Here is a 26,064-nt window from a genome sequence, read left to right on the forward strand (position 1 = left end):
ACAAAACATCTGCAAAGCACTGTAAGAAATCTGATTCAAAGACTTTCTAATTGCCAGATAGTATTAAGTGAATCAGCCACATACTCTAAATCTGCCATCTGTTGTTCCACAGAAAGCACAGCTGGAATCCAGGAAACAGTACTTCAGAAAAGAAGTGCCCATATGACAATATTATACCACTCATCTAGCTTTCCATCAGCATGTTTGTCACAAGGCAGAGAAATACATGTCTGTCGTCTAACTTACTGTGAGAGGTACAGCAGCTGCTAAATGCAGGTCAGTTTTTGTCTCTGAGGTCATCCTTCCTTCTTGGCTTGTTGGAGTCTTTATTTTTTCTATTAGGACCTTTAGGACTTGAGGGGCGAGCAAGGGATCTGTCCCCAGAGATCTCCACAGCTCAGTGGTGTCACTGCAATTTAACATAAGTTATATGTGACCCCCTGGAGACTTTTGTGGCTCTGACTATATGCATCATATTCAAGTAAAGAACACATTTTCTCCTTGACTATGATCAGGGCTCACCAACCACGCTGTCCGGCGAACTGTGCATGCACAGATCGTTCTGCGCATGCACAGGTCGCCCGAACCCGGCTCTTCCAGGTTACAATCTACACGCCATGGGTGAGTAGATTGTATTATTTAGCAAGCCCTGCCTATGATGAGCAAGTTCAGAGTGCTGTCCTCCTTATATGGTCCTCATGTTTTACATATTGAGTTTCTAGTTACAGAACTAAGTTAAGTTACATTTCAGGTTACATTTCTACAGTGCATGACTATTTTGGGATCCTGGAGGTATCCCGAAATAGCTACCCCACATTTACACAAGCAGCCCGTTATTTTGAAATATTTTTCAAAATAATGGGCACACTATTTTGCCATCCCAAGAAACTTTGTTGCATGAGGGATAAGGGATGGCTTGAAATAGCGCATTATTTCGACATTTGGTGCTGTGTAGAAGCACCACATTACAAAATAGGCTATGCAAAATATGATACGCAATTTGCGGAGTGCAAATTGTGCATCTTATTTCAAGTTTAGGGTGCTGTATAGACACAACCCTAGTCTTACTGCACCATAACCATTAATGCTAGACTTCAGAAGGAAAGGACACAGAGCTCTAATCACAGTTCCTGTTTTCCTACTTCTCAGTAGATATGGAATCATGAGCATATGATGCCCAAAGATCTGGGGCCTGGGAGACAAGTTGAAGAAAGAAAAATGATCTTCCTACTAACTGGATGTACAACTACGAGAACAAATATTTGTGGCTAGCCCATGACCTCTTCACAAATGGCATTCCCTGGCCTCTATTTGCCAGAATGGGCATGTTCTGTTCACTCCCTATGGGGCACCTGGCATTGGCCACTGTCTGAAGACAGGATCCTGGGCTAGATGGACATTTGGTCTGACCCACTACAGCCGTTCTTATGTTCTTAGATTCCAGCACTGATGACTGATAATTCAGCTAGGGATGTTTGAATGAAATGATAGATATGCTTACCGCCCTGTCTTTAAGTACCAAGAATGACAACTCCATTCCAGCAGCCATACCCTTGCTGATACCAAAAGCCTGGTACCCTATCCTGGCTAATCAGCCAGGAATTTGGATTTGAAGCTTTCATGCTACCAGAAAACGAACAGTCACTGGCAATTTCCAGGGTGATGTTAGTTCAGGGGTCTGGAGAGGCAAAAATCCACTCCAGTGATGCCAGTAAAGGGAAGTCTTTAGGATGCCAAAGCAACTATTAATTAATGGAAACAGAATGACACTTAATTTCTCCCTGCACCCACCTTGACATGGTCTTGGACCTTTCTGCAGAAAGACCCAAGCTATTAACCTTTAGGAATTATCTCAAACTGTCTGTGGCTTAAATGAAGCCTTACATCTTCCAGTGAAGCCGTGGGATCCATGGTTACCAAAATGAACACTGTAAGGAGCAGTATATACCTGTCCATCGGCAGATGTTTGATGAGGAGGCTGAAGATCACTGCCTCTAGGTGATGGTGAGCAAGAATGGACACTGACTCCACCAGGAACTGCCTCAAGCTACCCTGCTTGATGGTAGGCATATAAATATATATTCTACTCAGGATATCTGACACCTGGACAGAATAAAACCAGAAAAAATGTCCCTTTTCCATTCTCTCCATTCATTCTGCAGAACCAAAACGTTTATTTAGTCGTTTAGCAATTTGCTGTTCTTGTAGAAAATCCTCCCTTCAAAAAACAAGTATTTAGACATGGCTGCATAGATTTAACCCACAAAAATTATACATATCTCTGCGCATACCTGGCTGCAACACCGGGTTAAGACATGCTGAGGCCCGAAGCTATGTCAAGTTAAAGAGGCCTCATTGCATTTCCAAAAAAAACATGTATTATTCTAACAGAAAGGAAAATGAAAATAGAAATAATAAAGTTATCTATCTATCTATCTATCTATCTATCTATCTATCTATCTATCTATCTATCTGTACATAGGCAAAGAGGCAAGTAAAAACTAGCAATTTTGGGGTATTTTTAGAGACCCCTCATTATCTGAGGCCCTAAGATGTAGTTCACTTAGCTTGTCTCTTGGGGCCGGATATTCTCTTTTTGCATTTTACTCGGAGTCTAATTTTTCCAAGCCTTTCATGGCTGGAAACTGTGACAACAAGATAGACAAATAATCAAGCATCTTCCTTTTCACTTGGGGTACGGTTACACTAGCTCGTTAGTTCGAGCTAGGTAGGGTAATGAGGGCAAGCAGAGTTGCAAATGAAGCCCAGGATTTAAATATCCCAGGCTTCATTTGCATGTTCCTGGGTGCTGCCATTTTAAAATCCCCCTTAATCCGAACACCGTGCCCGCGGCTACATGCGGCACGGAGTAGGTAGTTCTAATTAAAGATCCTAATTCCATGAGGAGTAACGGTAGTTCGAATTAGGATCTTTAATTTGAACTACCTAGTCCATGCCGCATGTAGCCGCGGGCACAGAGTTCGGACTAAGGGGGATTTAAAAATGGTGGTGCCAGGGAACATGCAAATGAAGCCCGGGATATTTAAATCTCGGGCTTCATTTGCAACTGCGCTTGCCCTCATTACCCTACCTAGCTCGAACTAACGAGCTAGTGCAGATGTACCGTTAGATTATCTCTGTCTTCTGCTGTTGATTCCCCCATTGCCTGACTCAGGATAGGAACACAGATGGAATTAACTTCCAATCCCAGGGGGAGAAACAGCAAGACTTGTGTTCACTGCAAATGATGGCAAAGACCTGAAAGCCTGCAGGTTAGCCAGAAAAAACTCTCCAGCTTCTATTTTACCTCATCCAGCATGGCACCTCCACACTCCTTCAGGATGATCTTCATCCACAGACCGGCTGCTGTGGCACAGGAGGGACTAGCAGACAGCATACCATCCAGTATGGCCTCAATAAAATCTGTGGCTTGGTCAGAGGGAAAGTACTTACTAACCACCTGTGGACAGATCAAAACCAGGAAAGATTGCAATGATAGTCGGCTCCAGTACTTTTAAGAAAGGAGGCCTAAGAGCTGTATAGGAAAATATGTATTCATCAGCAAATTGCTAATTGGGCTCATATCTGGCAAGGCAGTTGCAATTAAAATTTTCTCTGTAATCTTTCTAGCTACCACATCTCTATTCTACACTAATAATATCAGGTTAGATCTTAGGTTGTACAGTTAGCACAACATTGTATGGGACAAACAGGATGTAAATTTCCAGTTTATATTCTATGATGTACATGACATCTTTTCACAAAATATAAAAATATGCAAAGAGATGCATGCACACAAATATAGGTTCAGGTAAACACACAAGGTGCCAAGACTGGTTTCTCAGCTTGATGTCCCGCTCACATATTTCCCCCCTGGATGGATGGATGGATGGATGGATGGATGTGAGCACGCACATGCATGGGCATGTTCATGCAACTGTCTGGAATCTGTTTTTTACATGGCATTCATAGCATATACCTATGAAAAGCATGTTACTGATTACACATGAATGCCTCACTCCCATAGCTCGCTCCAAGTGTGGAAAGACATCACAAAAGCATAAAACAATCATGGAAACATAGAATACTAGGACTGGAAGGGACCTTGAGAGGTCATCGAGTCCAATCCCCTGCCCTCATGGCAGGACCAAATACTGTCTAGACCATCCCTGATAGACATTTATTTAACCTACTCTTAAATATCTCCAGAGACAGAGATTCCACAACCTCCCTGGGCAATTTATTCCAGTGTTTGACTACCCTGACAATTAGGAACTTTTTCCTAATGTCCAATCTAAATCTCCCTTGCTGCAGTTTAAGCCCATTGCTTCTTGTTCTATCCCCATAGGCCAAGATGAACAAGTTTTCTCCCTCCTCCTTATGGCACCCTTTTAGATATCTGAAAACTGCTATCATGTTCCCCCTCGATCTTCTCTTTTCTAAACTAAACAAACCTAATTCCTTCAGCCTTCCCTCATAGGTCATGTTCTCTAGACCTTTCATCATTCTCGTTGCTCTTCTCTGGACCCTCTCCAATTTCTCCACATCTTTCTTGAAATGCGGTGCTCAGAACTGAACACAATACTCCAATTGAGGCCTAACCAGCGCAGAGTAGAGCAGAAGAATGACTTCTCATGTCTTGCTCACAACACCCCTGTTAATGCATCCCAGAATCATGTTTGCTTTCTTTGCAACGGCATCACACTGCTGACTCATATTCAACTTGTGGTCCACTATAACCCCTAGATCCCTTTCTGCCGTACTCCTTCCCAGACAGTCGCTTCCCATTCTGTATGTATGAATCTGATTGTTCCTTCCTAAGTGGAGAACTTGGCATTTGTCTTAAACTTCATCATATTTACCTCAGACCATTTCTCCAAGTCATTTTGAATTATGACCCTATCCTGCAGATTAGTCGCAACCCCTCCCAGCTTGGTATCATCTGCAAACTTAATAAGCGTACTTTCTATACCAATATCTAAATTGTTGATGAAGATATTGAACAAAGCCGGTCCCAAAACAGACCCCTGTGGAACCCCACTTGTTTGCCTTTCCAGCAGGATTGTGACCCATTAATAACTACTCTCTGAGTATGGTTATCCAGCCAGTTATGCACCCACCTTATAGTAGCCCCATCTAAGTTGTAAATACCTAGTTTATTGATAAGAATATCATGCGAGACTGTATCAAATGCCTTACTAAAGTCTAGGTATACTATATCCACCACTTCTCCCTTATCCACAAGACTCGTTATCCTATCAAAGAAAACTATCAGATTGGTTTGACATGATTTGTTCTTTACAAATCCAGGCTGGCTGTTCCCTAGCACCTTGCCACTTTCCAAGTGTTTACAGACGATTTCCTTAATTACTTGCTCCATTATCTTCCCAGGCACAGAAGTTAAACTAACTGGTCTGTAGTTTCCTGGGTTGTTCTTATTTCCCTTTTTATAGATGGGCACTATATTTGCCCTTTTCCAGTCCTCTGGACAAGGGAAAATGAATGGTGCACAGCCACTAGAACAGTCACTTAGGGTACGTCTAGACTACAGGCTTCTGTCGACAAAGAGCGTCTAGACTACATTGAGTTCTGTCGACAAAGCAAGCTGCTTTGTCGACATGGCAGTGTAGTCTAGACGCAACCCTACAGGCAATAACACCATCTGTCGACAGAACTCTGTCGACAGAAGGTGTTATGCCTCGTAAAATGAGGTTTACCAGCGTCAACAAAACTGAGTTCTGTCGACGTTATGTTGACAGAACTCAGCGGCAGTGTGGACGCAGGTATAGTTTTGTCGACAAAAGTCCACTTTTGTCGACAAAACCCTGTAGTCTAGACACACCCCTAGTGTCTGTTACCTTAGCCATTTTGCAAGATGCTTGAAACAGAGCCTCAGGGTCTGGAGTTGTTAGTGCCTCACGGAGACATCTCAGCTCCTCCTCTGCTGACCCCAGGTTTCTGCACTGACCTAGGATAGAGAAAAGGAGAAAAAGTATGGCAACATTTAATAAAACTGAACCTCTGATCCATAGATAATCTTTAAGGGAAAGCTGTCCTGCTCTGTCATCTCCCTCTCCCCACCCCACTCTGCAGAGGGGGGGACATATGGGCATATGGCAGGGGAGAGAGTGTGTGTGAGACAATGTGTGTGTGTGTGTGTGTGTGTGTGTGTGTGAGAGAGAGAGAGAGAGAGAGAGAGAGAGAGAGAGAGAGAGAGAGAGAGAGGGACATGCTGGCTGCCAGAGAAATCTTAGAAACAGTGCACTGCCTCTTTAGATAGGCACTCCGTTACTCACCATACTTCAGACTGGAGCAGCACTATTGTATGTGTCCCTCTCCCCAAACTCTGCTCTGCAGAGATGATGACAGGGGCAAAGGGGTCACCCTGACTTCTGCACACCTCCCTGCTCACCTCCCCTCCACACACCACTAGCAGCAGATAGGATGGAGCAAGGTCGGAGAGGGGCAGCTGAACACATGCTGCTGGCATGCTTGCTAATCAGCTGAGCGCTCCAGACAGAAATTCTGGGGAGAAGGGCAGATCTGGCCTGTGTGCTATATTTTGCCCACCCTCTAATATTTGCAGATTATTTATTATTTGTGCAGTTCTCTTCCAGCAATGTACTTACAAGGCCCCAATCATTCTGTTATATAAGTGTCGCTAACAAGACAGAAAGAATTACAGATGGAAAAAAGGGTCATTACAACAATGAAAGAAAGTGAAGAGTTACTTACACCTGCTCATGGTCTCCTCACCTTGTATATTGAGAATACAGTTGATACAGTCAACCACCCACTGACGCGATGAGGTAATTGAAGCACAGGTATATGGTGCTAATAGCCCAATCAGATATCCAAAGTGATCAAAAGTTTCCTGAGGCTAATTAAAAAAGAATGAAGAATGAAAGTTCTCCGGCTATACTGGACATTATTTGCCTTCCTTATTGTGAACTCCATTACTGTACCTGGGTACGGCACATTGGAAAACATAATCCTTGTTGTACATGCAAATTGATGGGGTCTAAATTAGCTGTAGCACTCAAGAAAAATCTCAGAGTCATTGTGGATAGTCCTCTAAAAACATCTGTTCAACACGCAGCTGCAGTTAAAAATGCTAATGGTATGTTAGGAACCACTAGGAAAAGGGATGAATAATAATATGATAAATAATAATAAATTAGCAATAGGGATATATTACCGACCACCTGACCAGGACAGCGATACTGACATTGAAATGCTGAGGGAGATTAGAGAGGCTACCAAAATAAAGAACTCTATAATAATGGGGGACTTTAATTACCCCCATATTGACTGGATACATGTCACCTCAGGAAGAGAAGCGGAGATAAAATTTCTCAATGGCTTAAATGACTGCTTCTTGGAGCAGCTGGTGCAGGAACCCACAAGGGGAGAGGCAATTCTCGATTTAGTCCTGAGTGGAGTGCAGGATCAGGTCCAGGATATAACCGTTACCGGACCGCTTGGGAATAGTGACCATAATATAATAACATTCAACATTCCTGTGGTGGAAAGAACACCTCAGCAGTCCAGCACTCTGGCATTTAATTTCAAAAAGGGGAATTACACCAAAAATGAGGAGGTTAGTTAAACAGAAATTAAAAGGCACAGTGACTAGAGCAAAGTCCCTGAAAGCTGCATGGAAACTTTTTAAAGACACCATAACAGGGGCCCAACTTAAATGTATACCCCAAATTAAAAAACATAGCAAGAGACCTAAAAAAGAGTCACCGTGGCTTAACCACCATGTAAAAGAAGCAGTGAGGGACAAAAAGGTATCTTTTCAGAAGTGGAAGTCCAATCCTAGTGAGATAAATAGAAAGGAACATAAACACTGTCAAATCAAGTGTAAAAATGTAATAAGAAAAGCAAAAAAAGATTTTGAGGAACAGCTAGCTAAAAACTCAAAAAGAAATAACAAAATGTTCTTTTAAGTACATTAGAAGCAGGAAGCCTGCTAAAAAACCTGAGGGTCCCTTAGATGATTGAGCTATAAAAGGAGCAATCAAGGACTATAAAGCCATTGCGGAGAAACTAAATGATTTCTTTGCTTCAGTCTTCACGGCTGAGGACGTTGGGGAGATTCCTGAATCTGCACCGTCCTTTGTGGGTGATGAATCTGAGGAACTGTCCCGGATTGAAGTGTCATTAGAGGAGGTTTTGGAACAAATAGAAAAACTTAATGTTAACAAATCTCCGGGACCGGATGGCATTCATCCAAGGGTTCTAAAAGAACTCAAATGGGAAATTGGTGAGCTATTATCTGTAGTTTGTAACCTATCCTTTAAATCGGCTTCCGTACCTAATGACTGGAAGGTAGCTAACGTGACACCAATATTTAAAAAGGGCTCTAGAGGCGATCCTGACAATTACAGACCGGTAAGTCTAACTTCAGTACCGGGCAAATTAGTAGAAACAATAGTAAAGAATAAAATTGTGAAGCATGTAGAAGAGCATAATTTATTGGACAAAAGTCAACATGGTTTCTGTAAAAGGAAATCCTGTCTTACTAATCTGTTAGAGTTCTTTGAAGGGGTTAACAAACATGCAGACAAGGGGGATCCAGTAGTTATAGTATACTTGGATTTTCAGAAAGCCTTTGACAAGGTCCCTCACCAAAGGCTCTTGTGTAAATTACATGGCCATGGGATAAGAGGGAAGGTCCTTTCTTGGATTGAGAACTGGTTAAAAGACAGGAAACAAAGGGTAGGAATAAATGGTAAATTTTCAGATTGGAGAGGGGTAACTAGTGGTGTACCCCAAGGGTCAGTCCTGGGACCAATCCTTTTCAACTTATTCATAAATTATCTGGAGAAAGGGGTAAGCAGTGAGGTGGTAAAGTTTGCAGATGATACAAAACTGTTTAGGATAGTCAAGACAGAAGCAGACTGTGAGGGACTCCAAAAAGATCTCACCAAACTGAGTGATTGGGCAACAAAATGGCAAATGAAATTTAATGTGGATAAATGTAAAGTAATGCACATCGGGAAAAATAACCCCAACTATACATACAGTATGATGGGGGCTAATTTGCCTACGACAAATCAGGAAAGGGATCTTGGAGTTATCGTGGACAGTTCTCTGAAAACTTCCACGCAGTGTGCAGCGGCGGTCAAAAAGGCAAATAGGATGCTGGGAATTATTAAGAAAGGGATAGAAAATAAGACCCAGAATATCTTACTACCCCTGTATAAAACTATGGTACGCCCACATCTTGAATACTGTGTACAGATGTGGTCTCTTCACCTCAAAAAATATATTTTGGCCTTTGAAAGGGTTCAGAAAAGGGCAAGTACAATGATTAGGGGTTTGGAACGGGTCCCATATGAGGAGAGGTTAAAGCGACTGGGACTTTTCAGTTTAGAAAAGAGGAGACTGAGGGGGGATATGATAGAGGTCTATAAAATCATGAGTGGTGTGGAGAGGGCTGATAAAGAAAAGTTATTTATTAGTTCCCATAATAGAAGAACTAGAGGACACCAAATGAAATTAATGGGTAGCAGGTTTAAAACTAATAAAAGAAAGTTCTTCTTCACACAGCGTGTAGACAACCTGTGGAACTCCTTGCCAGATCAGGCTGTGAAGGCTAGGACTATAATAGAGTTTAAAGAGAAGCTAGATAATTTCATGGAGGCTAGGTGCATGAAAGGCTATTAGCCAAGGGATAAAATGGTGTCCTTGGCCTCTGTTTGTCAGAGGCTGGAGAGGGATGGCAGGAGACAAATCGCTTGATCATTGTCTTCGGTCCAGCCTCTCTGGGGCACCTGGTGCTGGCCACTGTCGGTAGACAGGATACTGGGTTAGATGGACATTTGGTCTGACCCAGTACGGCCGTTTTTATGTTCTTATGTTCTTATGTTCTTATCATGCCACTGTTTCAAATCCATGGTACACCCACACCTTGAATATTGCAAGCAATTGTAGTCCTCCAACTTAAATAAAGTTAGGTTATAATTGGAAAAAGTTCAGAGAAAAGCAACAAAAATGATATGGGATATGGGACAACTCATACAAGGAGAAGTTAAAAGGACTGGGACCATTCATCTTAGAAAAGAGATGCTTACAGGGGGGTATGATAGAGCCATATAAGATGATCAGAGATGCATGATATGGGTGTCCCTATATCTCTGACTGCCTGGGGCTGGGACTGGACAACAGGGGAGAGATCACTCAACAATTGCCTTGTTCTGTTTGTTCCCTCTGATGCATATAACACCCACCACTGTCAGAAGACAGGATACATGAACCATTTGTCTGGGGGATCCAGAATGGCCATTCATGTTTTATGTTCTTATCTGATTAAATAGAAATAGAAATTCAACTTTAACAGCCTGAGAGTATAAGAATGCATCTATGACACTGACACAGCCAACCTATGTGTGACCCACAATAACTTAACAAGCGGCACTGCAATTGTATCAAGACAAGTCACTTATATGTTATTTCAAAGGGTGTGTCTAGACTACTGAGTTTTGTCGACAAAAGTGGACTTTTGTCGACACAACTATACCTGCATCTACACTACCGCTGAGTTCTGTCGACATAACGTCGACAGAACTCAGCAGTTTTGTCGACGCTGGTAAACCTCATTTTACGAGGCATAACACCTTCTGTCGACAGATTTCTGTCGACAGAAGGTGTTATTGCATGTAGGGTTGTGTCTAGACTACAGGGTTTTGTTGACAAAGCAGCTTGCTTTGTCAACAGAACTGAATGTGTCCAGACCCTCTTTGTCGACAGAAGTTTTGTCGACAGATACTGTCGACAAAACTTCTGTCGACAAAACCCTGTAGTCTAGACGAACCCAAAGAAAAGTCCTAGACTAGCGATCACCAACATCATGCATTTTGGTAATAGATATGAAAGGTAGATGTTATGTATTATTGTCTGTATTTATATCTTGCTAGAAGTTTAACATAACCAAATTAGCTTGTAGATTCCAATTCCTTTTCATGTCTTAATTGCCTTAATGATATGTAACTGTCTTCAGTTAACCTTAAGATCAAAGATATAAGACAGTACAAGAAAATATTTTTTACATTGCCTTCAGCTTAACTATCTGTGTTGTAATGGAAGACCACGATCGGCTAATTACCTTATGTGAATGACTATCACCCATTTACCAGTGTATGCATAGGAAATAGAAAATTAACTTCAAAACAAAGCACGACAGGAGATCTGCATGACCTATTCTTTCTCAGGGAGAGATCCTGCTTCGACAATTTCTGTGAGGAGGCTTGCCAACCGGCTAGAATAACTATAAAAGACAAGTTATGGGACTGATCTTCTCTCTCCAGTCTGCTTAAACTTTGAACAGGGGACGTGTAAGCCATAGGACATAGATCTTCCAAATAATTATTTGGAATAGTCTGGGAAATGCATGGAAAAACTAACAGCCTTTGCATCTAAACTGATTCTGGATGTTGACCGGTTAGCATGATTCCAGAGAGACTTTTACAAGCCAGCCGTTTATTCCACCATGGTTGTGATCCTGAACTATGAAAAGTGAAAGTCATTTTAACAAATATCTATCACTTAACCATTTGTAACTCTCTTCTTTTTCTTTTTAACAACAAATCTGATATTCGGTTATTAAGGATTGGCTGATATTTAGGGAAGACCTGTGATTCATATTAACCTAAGGATAAGTGTCTAGTCCTTTGTGATTGGTGATTATATTAGACTTAGTTGTCTAGATGGGAACCAAGATCTGGAATGCCTAAAGGGTACTATTGTTTGGTATTTTGTTAACCAGAGTAGAAGCTCTTTTCTTACTGGTTTGGTGAATCTAATTATAAAATCACTCGTCTGGGGAACTGCCTGCCCTGTTTCTTATAGTCTGGCCTGAGTGCTGTCACAGCACTCTTATGGAAACCTTTCTCTTATGGAAGCAGAGGGATCTTAGTCACTTTGAGGCCCCAGCTGCAGGCCTAGTAGAATTTCTCATGCATTCACGTTGAATGTCAGATTTGATTTAAGTGGGGAAGTCAGCTCAAGGAAGAGTAGAACTATACTCACTGTGCTATTAACTATCTCCTGATAGGCAGTTAGCAGCCAGACACTGGCCTGCAAGGCCCTTCCTCTCTCCCACTCCTTCTCTGAACTGAGCCAGGTCTCTAGTAGCTGTTGGCAAAGCAGGAGAATGGACAAAGTTAGTACCAGAAAATCCCTCCCAAACGTTTCTTTTAAATAGGTTTGATTGTCACTAAAATCCCTCTCCAAAGCATTTAACTTCCATATAGCAAAAGATTTATATGTCTCCAAAAAGAGACCCTTGTATATACAAGTCCCAGGGACCAGATTCACCTCTGGTGTACATAACTCCATCAAAGCCAAAGGAGTTACATGAGAGATGAGTCTGGCTCTGTGTATGTGAGGGCTTCTGTAGACTGTCTGATGGCAGCTGTCTAGCACATTGCATGCAGTTTGGGGTCCGGTGCTGTGTTCTCTTTCCTGGACAGCTTCTCCCATGCTGAGTGGCAAATGACAGAGAGGAGCAGAGAAGTCTCCCCAGCCCAGCTCCTTTTATAACTTTATTTTCATACCAACGTTGCACCTAACTCCCCTCCCCTCAGCTCTTCAAACTATTCTGTTTATGTCTGAAGAGCAGGAAGTCTTTGGTGAATGAGTTTCCATACACAGAGCTTAACTCAATACTAATTCATTCCTTTTACAAGAGGTGATCAGTTCTCACTGGTCCTCTTGAATTTGGTTACTGCACTGATGATTTTCTTTCCTGTCCATGTAGTGTTAACTATACTGGAAAAACTAGATCTCAGTCCACCACTGGCATAAAATGGAACAGCTCCCATGGATTTCAATGGGACACATTCCCACTTACTTCAGGAAAAAATTGATGCTTTCTCCCTAAAATTCACCTGCTGCGGAAAATTCCTCCACAACAGAAGCTTGAGCATCATCCCTGCTATAACACAAGAAACAATTATCACCCTGGTCCTATGGGCTACTCACATGAAACATTTCCTGGAACCAGTCTGGGGTTGGTTCTTCCTCAAGCAGGATCTTCATTAGCTCACTAAGGGCTTCTAAGGAGCACTCATACATCAACTGAAACCAGAAGAGAAGGAGTGAGGCTCAACACCAGATAATTTCTGCAGGAGGTGGAGGTGAAGTTAGCCATGACTTTGCAGGGAGGCCATGTGTGGCTGCTATCACCCAGTGCTTGCTGGGCAGAGATCTCAGTGGAGTCTGCCAGAGGGGAATTGGTGTCATATACCTCTATGTGCAGAGTATCCTCTAGTTTCTTGCCTTCCTCTTTCATCTTCTCCAAGGGAGGAAGGGGAAATACACTTTTAAAACACAGATCAAGGATCTCACGGTTTTCCTCCAGGGTCAGAGATGGTTTGAGTTTGCTGTCAGAAGACAGAAAGAGAAGTCACGTGTTAGATTCAATACCATAGCCAAGTAAAACATGGGTTAAATGAATAAAGATTATCCCAATCTAGAACCCCAAATGCAAACAGCCCTTCACTTTGCAGCTGTGCACCTCTTTGTACCTCTGTTAATTATTTGCTCATCTAGAAGTAAAGCTAAAACTTCAATTCCCTTTTTAGAGGAATCCACCAGCTTCCTTCCCCCTGCCAGCTAGCCAGACACCTCCATCCCCACCTGAACTCTTCTCCGTAGCATGGCATGCCCCACAACCTCCACTCTTGTGCCTTTCAAGCACAAATCTCCAAACAGACATGACGCATTCAAACCCTCAAAACAAAAACACCATGTGAGCATCAGCCTGCTCCCAACCTGACACTCATGAATTAACAAATGAGAAGACATCACAGTGCCAAGAAATATGGCATAGAATATCCTACCACAGTTGTCCAATCGCAAACATTGCCTCGTAACGAACTGGAGACACCAGGGAATCCAATGGTTCCTTTTTAATGAAGTCCTGAAATGCATGAACAGAGACATAAAAATAGGAAGTGGGTTTGAAAGGCAGAGAAGCCTCCCCCTCACCTTCTGAAACAGGCCTTTATACCAGACCTGTAAGAAACAGACACTGTTTCAGTGGCTCTCTGCCTCAGAAATGGACCGTAGAGACATCTGCTATACACAGGTCAGCAAGCTGTATCCTGGTAACTCATCAGACACTATCCATTCCTTCCAGTTACAGCCCACAATATGCCAGCATCCCGGCCAAGCACAGTGGACCCAGCATTCTGGGTGCCAGGCAGGTAAATCATGACACTGCAGTAGTATAGCTACAGCCAATGGAAAGAATAACATCTACCCGGACAATCAGTCTCATTACATAATAACAAAATCCCTGGTAGCTCAGGCTTCAAAGTTCCTAATCACTCACCATCATGTAATCAAGGAGCTCCAGTTTGTAAGAGAATTCAAATGCCTGGGAGTCTCCAGTCTTCAAAACTGCACAGCTAATCTCTGTTGCATTCTGGATGAGGGTTGATTTCAGGTCCATGTCCTACATTTCCAGGAAAAACAAGAGGATGTGGGTGAGAAACTGAGAGAATCAGATTCCAGAAGAGTAGAAATTAGATCTAGTCTCAGGAGAAGTGTCTGCAGACCCCAGAAGACAGAGAACCCCAGCTCTACACCCATCTGAGAAAAAGAAAAGGCCCAGGTTGATCAAGTAAACCCAGGTCCATTTACACAGAGTAGTCATGACTCCTGCTTGATGTGGGAGGGAAAACAAATTTTATGCAATTTAAACAAGAAACTTGTGCATAGTAAATGCACAAGATACGAGGGCAGATTATTTAGAATTTAACTTGTTCGCAACATTGATCCCCAACACCTGAAAAACAAAATGTAAAACCGCTACTAGCAATTTCTATTGTGCCACATTATGCACATTCTACAAATATCCTGGTTAATGAACATGAAGTAGAGAGAAATCACTATTACTGACTCTTCCAAAAAAGCAGGAAATGTGCCCAGTCTGGGTGTGTTGCAGTGGACAATATCAGGGGCCATAGTTCTTAATATTTGTATTTGTGAACTACTGGAAAATGTCAACTTGGTTCATTTGTGATCAACTTTTTTTGACAATGAGAGTCTCAGTTAGGCTAAGTCTAGACTGCAAAGTCTGAAAAAGATACGCAAAGTATGAATCTTTCTCTGCTTTTCTTTCAAAAAAGGCTTTTTCGAAATTTGGAAAAACCTGCTCTTTCAAGCCATCCCTTCCTTCCTCATAAATCAAGGTTTACAGGGATGGTGAAAGAACGCATCCACTTTTCCAAAAAGTGGATGCGGTATTGCTTTTCTGGGATACCTCTGGGATCCCGGAAAAGTACTGCAGCCTAGACATAGCCTTAGACAGAGTAGAATGGAATGGCAAAGTGATGTGGAGAGATTAGAACTATGCACTGAGACCAGAATCAGGGCTGGCAAGTGGACAGCCATATATCTAAGGAGCAGAAATAATGAGCAGGCAGACAAATAGGAAGACAGATATGGGGAAAGGGAAGTAGATAGTCCAAGAAACAGTGATAGCAAATAAACTAAATACAAGCACTATTCCAAAAAGTCCCTTAACCCTCGTGGAACAAGGTTTACAGGGATGTTGGGATAGTGAGCCCGTTAGATTTCAAAATAACGGGCGCACTCAAAAGATGCGGAATAGCTATTTCAGGATACTTCTGATACCCTGAAATAGGTTCACAGTGTAAACATAGCCTTAGAGTGTTATACTGCACAGCCTGAGTGTGACTGCATCTGAAATACTATGTAACTGTGACCTAGAGAATTTCAGAAGAACACAGAAAAACTAGAGAAAATACAAACAACAGCAACAAATAAGATATTTGTTACAGCTCACACTCCATCCATGAAGGTTTTAGATTTGATGCACATGACAAACGGTTGTTCAAAGGACATTTTTAGAAAAATAAGCCCTCTCTTAGTAAACTCAGGTCCAGTGGAGGCACTGATCTAACTTCAGAGTAATATCCCCAACACTTATGCAAAAACTCTTACTTGGCAACCGGTTCTATAATGGTGTAGGATGTTCTCTGTGATGTCTGCCTCCACCCGAGACAGAAGTTGCTCTTTTGGAGCATGCATAGCCACTTTGCTGTATGTCAGCATCAGCGTGCTGCGGGTCTTGGCTCTTTTCCCATGATGGTAGTCCTGGACAATTGGAAATGTCACAAGAGACAATTACTTCTGATTCATTTTGCCTTGAAATTCTGATCTGTTGCTGACTGAGGAATTGCTTTTGGCAGCGATAATAGCTTGTACTTGAAAAATGTATTTAAGCCAAACCATAACTGCGTGAGGCACAGAGGTATTGGTGTCTCAAACATACTGATTGGATAATTCTGACACAGAGAGCCCAAAGTTTTGACCCTACCCCAGTGAAATAAATGGGAGATTTGTCATTGACACTGATAGGCACAGAATTAGGTGCTAAATGATATGCCTAGATCTGCACAGTGAGTAAACAGCAAATCTGGCAATGGTGGCCAAGAGACCTAATATGCTGTTTTATCCTCTGGATAAATGGTTCTCAACCAAAGGTACGCAGAAGTTTTCGAGGAGGACAGATCAGATCATTTCGATATTTGCCTAGTTTTAGAGCAGGCTACCTAAAAAGCACTAGCAAAGTTACAAACTAAAATTTCATACACACAATGACCTATTTACACTGCTCTATATACTGCACATTGAAATGTAAGGAACATATTTATATTTAAATTAATTTATTTATGAAATGGCGTATGGCATATGAAAATGGGAAATTAAGCAATTTTTCAGTAATAGTGTGTTGTGACACTTTTTTGTATTTTTATGCCTGATTTTCTAAGAAAGAAGGTTTAAAATGAGGTGAAACTTGGGGCACACTAGACAACTCAGATTTCTAAAATGGGTATATTAGTGTGGAAAGTTTTAGAACCGCTGCTCTAGAGCACAGGGTCAATAACAGTTGTCCAGAGAGCAGGTTGGTTAGTCACATGTTGCTTGCAACACCTCCTCCTTTACAGCTACTAACCTGGATTTAAAAAACAGCTACAAATACATTCAACACTTTTCCATATAATTAACTGGTATAGTTCCTACACACTGTGCATAGGAGAGGCATTCAAGCCATGAAACATCACATGCTAAAAATCAGTTGAGAGAGCCACGGATCCAGACTGTGCTCCTCTCTGCTTAAATGTAAGCATCACACAGAGCACATCCATTGGGGGACAGGGTTAGCTGACCAATGAGACTCTACCGGGGGCAGGAGATACTGTCTCTAGTTTAGAGGGAGAGGAAGTTTGAGAGAACCCCCTGGCTCCTTTACCTTCAGGTGACCAATAAACCCAGAAATCGTAAGTTTATCCATTGCTGCCCCAAACTCCTGCAGTGTGTTCAAGATGAGGTCCAAGTGGCTCTCGGCAGAGAATGAAAGGATGGAAATGACTCCCTGTTACTCAAGAAAAATATTGGTTAGTGAATCTGACCAGGTGCCCAATAGACCCCCACAAGTCAATTCCTTTCACCCAAAGTAGTGTAAAGTGCCAATTAGGCCTGAGACCTATGGGAGGGGGGAGCAAAGGGTGAGTGAAATAGCAACAAAGAGGACATGAAGCAAAATGGCATCTGTCCCAGGACAACTGAGAGCTGAGTTGCCCAGGGGACATTCAGAGGGTACATGATAAGGTAGGGAGAGGGACAGGGTCCTTACCAGTCTATCAGGGGCTTCCATGTAATCTGTTTTCTTCAGAAACTTCTGAATCTGTGATTTAATATGGACCGGGTCCTGACAAACTGCCAAGCAAATTCCTAGTGCCTTATACAGGAAACACTGAAAGAAAGAGGCCAGCATTGAGATATCAAGAACACCACATGCTTGTCAGTATAGAACCAACCCAGCAACACACACTGACACAGGAAAAAACAACCGAGCCAAGACCAAGCACCCCTGCTGCAGACACATCCCATCATCTTCCACCACCCAGTTAGGGAACAATTCAGTACCAATAGCTGCTCCAAGCAAATGCCAGCAGGGGAAGAGCAGGGAACAAGCAAACACAAATTTTATACACAAAAAAACCAATGAAGCAGAGAGAAGTCTCATGCAGCCCTCCAACAAGAATTCCAAGAGCAATTAACTAGAAACTAAACCTTAACAGAGAACAAACCTTCTCTTTGGAGGGGCTGGCATAGCCGGCCATCTGTTGGCTCAACTCAGAGCTTAGCTGGCTGCTCCAGGCATTGTCATTTATCTGCTCCAGAGATGTTCTGAGGAACTGTGTGTAAAACAAGAGCTGGTTTATTGAAAGAATTTTTGGTTGGGGCTTGAGAGTTTTTTCCCTTCCTTGTTCTCTGTTGTAACCATTCCAATATTCAGGTGTCATAGAAAGATTATTTCCCTATTGAGAACTATGAGCATTGACAACCCAGACTTCCTCTGCCGGTTGTTCTTTAACCTTTGCCTTATGATTCTGCTCAGTCCCCAAACTCAGATGCACAGCAAATTGGAGAATGAGATCTGACCATTGATTTTATAGCAGACAGAGGATAGGTCTAGTGAACTTTGATCAATGGGCCATCATTAACAAAGAGCCAAGCACCTTCTCTGAAGTGCTACAGACTCTTCATAACACTTTCTGCGGGTATGCAGGGTTGTGAGGTATCTCACTACCACCTGCCCTTGGCATGAGGAAGCATTCTCTATGCCTGCCAGGTGTCAGCTCCTGACTCTGCCAGACACAGGAAATGCAAGCACACCCTTCTCACCCGGACCCAGCTTTGCTGTCCTGCAGATAAGCAATAGGCATGCTTCAATCATCACACCCTCTACATATTCCCAGAAGGTCCAGCCCCTGTTCCACTGGACACTCCCAGAATTCACAGGTTTACTACTTACCACCTTACTATTTTCACCTCAGCATCACTGTTCCATTTAACACACCGCTCTTAGGTGCATATACAGTGAAAATAAGTAGAGTTTCATTCACAAAGAATGGAAATTTGAGAAGCAGCAAGCAGAATTAATGTAAACAAAGATTACGTAAAAGTAAAATCACCACACACTTCCTAAAGGTTAAACTTAGATAACCAAACATTCCTCTGTCTCACAAAGGATAGCTCTCCCAGCTTGAAGCACCCAGACCAAATGTGATCCTCCTAAGTCAAGCAAGTTGGCAGCTTATTCCCTAGATGAAGGATAACTGGTACAGGATACCTCTGGACCTCCCAAAATAGTTTCAAGCATCTCACTAGTAAACAGGTATCCCCTATTGTTTGGTTTTCTTGGATAGAGTCGCCTCTGGAGACTTTGCAATCACTTAATTAGAATTTTCTCAGTCAATTAACATCCATTGTGAATAATTACTCAGTCTACATACAGCCAGACAAAGTTGCTTTTCACCTTCTGGTGACCAGCCTCAACTCATAGACCTCAAAAGCATAAATTTTCAGTATACATCCAGAAGTAGTATTCCCTCTAAGGCTACGTCTAGACTGCAAGCCTCTTTCGAAAGAGAACATCTAGACTGCAACCACTTATTTCAAAAAAGCGAGCCGTTTTTTTGAAAGAGAGCACCCAGGCAATCTGGATGCTCTCTTTCGAAAAAGCTCCATTTGCATTCAATAAAGCCTTTTTTCGAAAAAGCCCCATTTGCATTCAATAACACCTCTTTTCAAAAAAAGGCTTTATTCCTTTTAAAATGAGGTTTTCCGCGGTCGAAAAAATGGCTGCATTCTTTCAATTTAATTTCAAAAGAATGCAGTGGCAGTCTATATGCAGAGGAAGTTTTTCAAAAAAAAGGCCACTTTTTTCGAAAAAACCCGGTAGTCTAGACACACCCTGAGATTTCCGATCCATGAACGGAATGAGTTTTGTCTTGTGCGCTGCTGTGGCACCTACCAGTTATTAACATACATATATATACTGTATATATATATGCAGTCTTTTTCTTTCTTCAGACTGCCATCATATTCTCTCAAATCATAACTTTTTAAAAAGTGTGCAGAAAAGAAATGTCTGTTCTTTTTAAAGTTTGCAAAACATTATGGTGATACTTAAAATAGTGTGCATTCTAACCTACTTGAAAAAGCACATTTGTACAATTTAAAAAAAACCTCTTAAAACCCCCAAAGCAGTTGAAATTTTAAAAATTCAGGTTTTTTCAGAGAGCTGTAGTTGTGAAGACTCTTTAAAATGTGAAGCAAGTGCAACTAAGAGACATGGTGATAGCTGCACGTATTTTCAGAAAATCATAAAAAATAGCTCTGCTACACATGAATTGCCTTATTTGGGTCAATCATGAATTAAGTTGGATGCCCAATGATGATATTTAAATGTATTCATTGGTTATTGTGTTGCTCATACAAAGCATGTAATATAGTAGGACATCAGTCAGTCTATTCTGAAAGGCACTTCACTTTGGTCTTAGGAGTGAGTGGCAGCTGGTTACCGTAATTTATGTCTTCAATTTGACCTGTAAAGCCATCAAACCAGAAAGAAGGAACAGAGCCTGAGGGACTCTTGATCCCTACCAAGAGAAGCCAATCCCTCAGGGCCCAACAGAACTGACGAAACTGGGTTTCTGTGCCCAAAGTATCCAGTACAAGCCAATTCAGGAGCCAAGCTTGAGTAGCTCAGCAGAGCCCATACGTCGCAACACGAGGAAATTAAACCCAAGATGCTTGCCAGATCCCACTGCAGTATCCAAACTCCACTGAAGGGATAGCAGAGGACTGAGGTATTTGTGATGTTACTTGTTTGTGATGAAGGTGATTGGTCCTGCCTCAGCTTATTACTGGAAAGTTAGGAGAAAGCCACCCAAACAGCCGCTGCTGGCAGCCAAAGCCACCCAAACAGCCGCTGCTGGCAGCCACCACTGGCCACGCGGCTCGAGCCCCGGCCGTCCAAGCAGCTACCCCTGGCCACCTGGCCCCACCAACGGGGCCATGGTGGCCTGTCCACTCCAGCTGGAACTGGAGCAGCGAAAGCCTCACCATGCCCTGGCTCCAGCCGGAGCAAACAGGGGCAGGGCAGCCTGCTTGCCATCATGCAGCCCTGCTAAACTGCCTCTGTCACCACTCACCTTCCGATCCAGCAGGACAGTGAGAGGAGAGTGCTGCTGCGTGGCTCTGCAGGCGAGGTGTGTGGGCTTAAAATTTGTTGTGCGTGGCCATGCAGACACGCAGCTTGTAAGGCCTGTCCAGAAGGCCTTATATATTATCCATCCAGACATTTTGCAATGATTATGATGATCAGTGTGGCCAGCAGAGGCTTTACATGATACTCTTTGATGAACTGAAATGTAGAGATCAGCTCTAGAGGATCCTGGCAATTCTATGCACCCCGCAACCTCTGTCAGTTTCCAAAGTCATACCCTCAACTCCCATTGAAGTCAGCAGGAGATCCAAATTTTGAACAGCAGCCAGGTTATACTGGAAACCTCACAAGAGAGCCTTCATGGAGACATATATAGGTCCCTGCTGACCTACCGTCCATCCAGTTCCTTCATGCCAGCCTACTCTGACAGTGGGGAGGGGTGGGATTTGGAAAGGACATGGCCACACATCTCGAACAGCAGTTACAAAAAGGTAGGTAACTGGTTTGTTTCTTTTTCGAGGGCTTGCTCATGTCTATTCTGATAGATGACACCCAAGCAGTTCCCATGGAGGAGGGAGCCAGAATTAATTGAAACATCACATCACCCCTTACCTGTTGGGTGATGGTGTGGTGTGACATGACGGTGCAAATAGAGGAACACGTTGCTGCCCTGCAAATATCCTCAATGGGAATCTGTAGGAGGAACGCTGCCAAAGATGCCTGTGCTCTGGTGGAGTGAGCTGATGGCGCTGGAATTTTGGCAAAGTAATAACAGGAAATATCCACAATGAAATATACTGGGATGAGATGAGAAGTCCCTTCATTCCTTCAGCCATGACAATAAAGAGCTGTGGTGATTTACAAAATGGCTTTGTGCATTCAGCGTAGAAGGCTAGGGTAGGGTCTGTCTGACACATGGTTGGCATGATGTTTTGGGAAGAAAACCAAGAGGAAAATGTCCTGGTTTAGATGGAAGAGGGAGACAACCTTGGGTAGGAACACCAGATGCGGACAGAGCTGCACTTTGTCCTTACAAATGACAGTGTATGGAAACTCATAGGTAAAGGCCCGGAGCTCTGAGACCTAACTAGCCAAGGTTATAGCCACCACAAAGACCACCTTCCAAGAGAGGCAAGCTAGAGGGCAGATTGCTAGGAGCTCAGACAGCAGTCCCATAAGTCTAGAGAGGACCAGGTTAAGGTCCCACTGTGAAATGGGGATGTCTGACCTGGGGATACAGCCTCTCCAAACCCTTAAGGAAACATCCCAGCATAGCATTGCTGAACAGAGATCTTTCCCCAGCCCCAGGATGGAAGGCAAATAACCACTACGTGGACGTTAATGGATGACAGTGTCAGTCCCTGGCACTGGTTAAGGTATAAAAAGTAGTCAAGCACAAGGGAGATGGAGGTTTCTTGTAGGGGGATGTACTTTTGGAGGGACCAAACTGAAAATCACTTCCAGATTGTTAGGTATGTTGCCCAAGGGGAGGGTTGCCTCCTGCCCAACAGAACCTTTCTAATGGAGTCTGAGCACTGTAGCTCGAGCTGGTTTAACCATGGAGTTTCTGCACCATGAAATGGAGGTGCCCCGGGTGAGGGTGCTGTAACTGGTGATGGTCCTCGGTGATGAAATCAGGATATGGAGCAGAAGGATTATCGGTCTGTCTACAAATTGGTTCACCAGGCTGCTGAGCCTATGCTGCTGCAGCTACACTGCTGCTATGAGGATGAGTTCCGCCTTGTCCTGCCAGATCTTGAGGAGAACCTTGTGTACTAGAGGAAAGAGCAGAGACATGTACACCAGGTGACTGGACCACGATATCTTGATTGCATCTGCTACCGATCCACAACTGTGGGTCTGGAAGGAACAGAACTGGATGCACTTATTGTTGCTCCTTGTGGCAACCAGGCCCATTTAGGGATAACACCAACTTTGGAAGACAGAAAGGACAATATCTGTCCTGAGGAACCATTCACGGGTGTTGACTGAGCAGCTGAAATGGTCTTGTAGGTTTTTTTGCATCCCTGACGGTAAGTGGCGAACAGGTAGATGTGGTGATCTACACCGAAGTCCCACAGGTGAAGGGGTTCCAGGCATAGAAGAGAGAAGCAAGCACCGCCTTGTTGGTTTATGCAGGGCATCACTGTGGTGTTGTCTGTCAGTAATGAGACACACCTGCCCTGCAGTTGGGGAAGGAAGGCGAGGTGAACTGCCCTGAGCCCTCTGACACCAATGTGCAGCAGTAGTTCTGATTGTGACCACAGGCCCTTAGTTCTGAGCTGCCCAGGTATGTCCCCGCAGCCTGTATCCAATGCGTCCAGGACCAGAGAAAGAGAGTTGGGATTGGCAAAGGGCACTCCCTCACAGACCCCTGAGGTTGAAGCCACCAGTTGAGATATTCTAGATTAGAACTAAGGTGAGAAGGGTGACCAAATTATGCAACAAATCCTTGTTGGGCTTGTACACTAACCAGGCCTTTAAAAGGCAAAGCCACAGCGTGGCATGCTATAGGACAAATTTGCAGGCCTCCATGTGCCCAAGAAGCCTCATGTAGCTCCTTTCTGCAGTGGTGGTGAACCACTGGAGGCTGCCAATGAGGTCTATGATGGTGTGAAACTGGGATTTGGGCAGGAAGACTCTTGCCCACGTGGAGTCTAGAACTCTGTCTCTTGTGTCGGGAGGGACCAGTGTGGACTTAGGTACATTCAGAATGAGACCTAGGTCACTAGAAGTGGCTTACATCAACACCCCAGGATCGAGAGCCTGTTTCTAAACTTGGCCATTGATGAGTCGGTCACCCAAGTACGGGAAGATCTGTACCCAATTTTTGTTCAGGAAGGCTGCCACTGCACTCCTATGCACTTTGTGAATAGAGGTGGGGTCATGGAGAGACTGAATGGGAGCAGAATGAATTGGTAATGCAGGGCTGTTGAGTACAAATCTCAGGAATTTGCTGTGTGCGGAGATGATTGAAATATGGAAGTACGTATCCTTCAAATCGAGGGTGGCATTCCAGTCCCCCGGGTCTAGGTAGGGGATAATGGTGGCCAGAGAGGCCATATGAAACTTGAACCTTCTTATGAATGTGTTGATGTTTCGAAGGTCCAGAATGGACCTGAGCCCACTGTTGCCCTTGGGGATAAGGAAATATCAGGAGTAGAAACTCCTGTCCCTGAACTCCTGAGGAACCCCCTCTATCGCCGCCAGTGTAAGGAGCCATTGCACCTCCTCGACAAAGAGTTACTTGTTAAAGAGTCCCTGAAGAGGGATGTGACAGGTGGGTGGGAGGGTAGGCGGGTAACGAACTAGACAGAATATCCCACTTCTACTGTGCTCAGCATCCAGAAATCTGTGGTGATCTGATCCGGTGCCAGCTCCAGAACTGGAGGTAGAAGTGCAGACTCTATAAGCAGGAGTTTCAAGTGCCAGTCTCTTTCTTCCTTTGTTCTGGGCATAAAGCCTTTGCAAATGATGCACTTATTTAGCAGATGGCCTCCACCTAAGCACGTGAAGCAAGCAGCATGCAAGTCCTCTCTGGACCTAGTCTAGCCTCAGGAGTCACAGTGCTTAAATCCCTAGGGTTGCTACATGCCCCATGAATGGGGAGAATGGAAAACAAAAAGAGGAAACCCCCCCCCCCAAGGAAATTTACTATTGACTACTAAAAATGCTAATTATTACACTGAAATGACAATTAAGTCAGAACAACATACAATAACTACAGCAAGAGATGCCTTGCAAAACATGAAATCAAATTCTCCAAAGACCATCACTGGCGGTAGGAAGGACCTGGACGGCTGATCAGCTCAGGAGGGATCAACATACATTGCTCACCCTGAAAGCGCCACTCCAGAAGTTTCCAAATCTGATCCAACAGTACTGCTAGTAAAAAAGCTACGTCTATATTGGCATGATTTTCCGGAAATGCTTTTAACAGAAAAGTTTTCAGTTAAAAGCATTTTCGGAAAAGAGCTTCTAGATTGGCATGGACGCTTTTCCGCAAAAGCACTTTTTGTGGAAAAGTGTCTGTGGCAAATCTAGACGTGCTTTTCCGCAAAAAAGCCCCAATCGCCATTTTCGCGATCGGGGCTTTTTTGCGGAAAACAAATCTCTGCTGTCTACACTGGCCCTTTTGAGCAAAAGGTTTTCGGAAAAAGACATTTGCCCGAACGGGAGCAGCACAGTATTTCGGCAAAAGACCTGACAATCTTACATGAGATCGTCAGTGCTTTTGCGGCAATTCAAGCGGCCAGTGTAGACAGCTGGCAAGTTTTTCCCCAAAAGCAGATGATTTTGCGGAAAAACCTGCCAGTCTAGACACAGCCCTAGTGATTGTGTGCATGGAACATGCACACACGTATTGGAATGGACAGGAGCAAGCACTTGAAGAAGAATGGAAAATTCTGGTGAGTAATCCAGAATTTCCCCAGACCTTCTCAGGCTTATCTGTCACTAAGTTCTTTCATTTCGTTTTCAGCACTTGCCACAAAAATGTTCCTTGTCTCGATTTACACGAGACTGTAAAGAGCTCTAACTAGAAAAAGATACATGAGAAAGTCACCAAACCTTGTCTTGTCTTTGCTACTTTTTAGGTTTTCACATCATAGATTTTCTTTTGAATGTAAAAAGTAAGAAAGACTCCTTTACGAGTACCCCAGTGATGCACTACCATCATTAGCATGCTGGTTTTCAGGTTAAGTTCTGTGTCATTCCCAGTGGTACTATGAAGCTATTTATAATTAGAGCAGTCTGAAAAATGGTAAGTCTGTTTCGCAAAACAGGTGGGATTTTTTGTTTGTTTGTTTTCTTGATTTTCAATGCCACAAACAAAAAGTGAAAAACTAAAACCATTTTTCAGTTCTTTGTTTTCTCCTTTTCTTACCCCTCATCACCATCCCTTTTTTCCCTCTTCCATTTTCTGATTGAAAAGAGGATAAAAAAAGAAATAAACAGGAAAACTACTGAAACCCCCTCTCCCCCATCCGTTTAAAAAAAACCTA

At 43.2% G+C, this 26,064-nt stretch overlaps 1 protein-coding gene across 1 annotated transcript; it reads right to left on the reverse strand.

Moving 5' to 3' along the window:
* Positions 1–684: 684 nt before the first annotated feature.
* LOC142824871 (maestro heat-like repeat-containing protein family member 2B) lies at positions 685–21,700 on the reverse strand. The gene is made up of 13 exons (XM_089777973.1): positions 21,674–21,700; positions 17,678–17,797; positions 17,294–17,416; positions 15,982–16,134; positions 14,345–14,467; positions 13,851–13,930; positions 13,328–13,391; positions 12,991–13,086; positions 12,037–12,141; positions 6,757–6,880; positions 5,859–5,968; positions 3,308–3,460; positions 685–2,103 (listed from the first exon to the last, which is right to left on the reverse strand). Exons 1-13 carry the CDS (start codon positions 21,698–21,700, stop codon positions 1,834–1,836), a joined length of 1,548 nt encoding a protein of 515 aa, XP_089634099.1. The 3' UTR covers positions 685–1,833.
* Between the last annotated feature and the right edge of the window lie 4,364 nt (positions 21,701–26,064).

Source organism: Pelodiscus sinensis, chromosome 1 (assembly GCF_052426305.1).
Source record: "Pelodiscus sinensis isolate ZL-2025 chromosome 1, ASM5242630v1, whole genome shotgun sequence".
Lineage (NCBI taxonomy): Eukaryota > Metazoa > Chordata > Testudines > Trionychidae > Pelodiscus > Pelodiscus sinensis.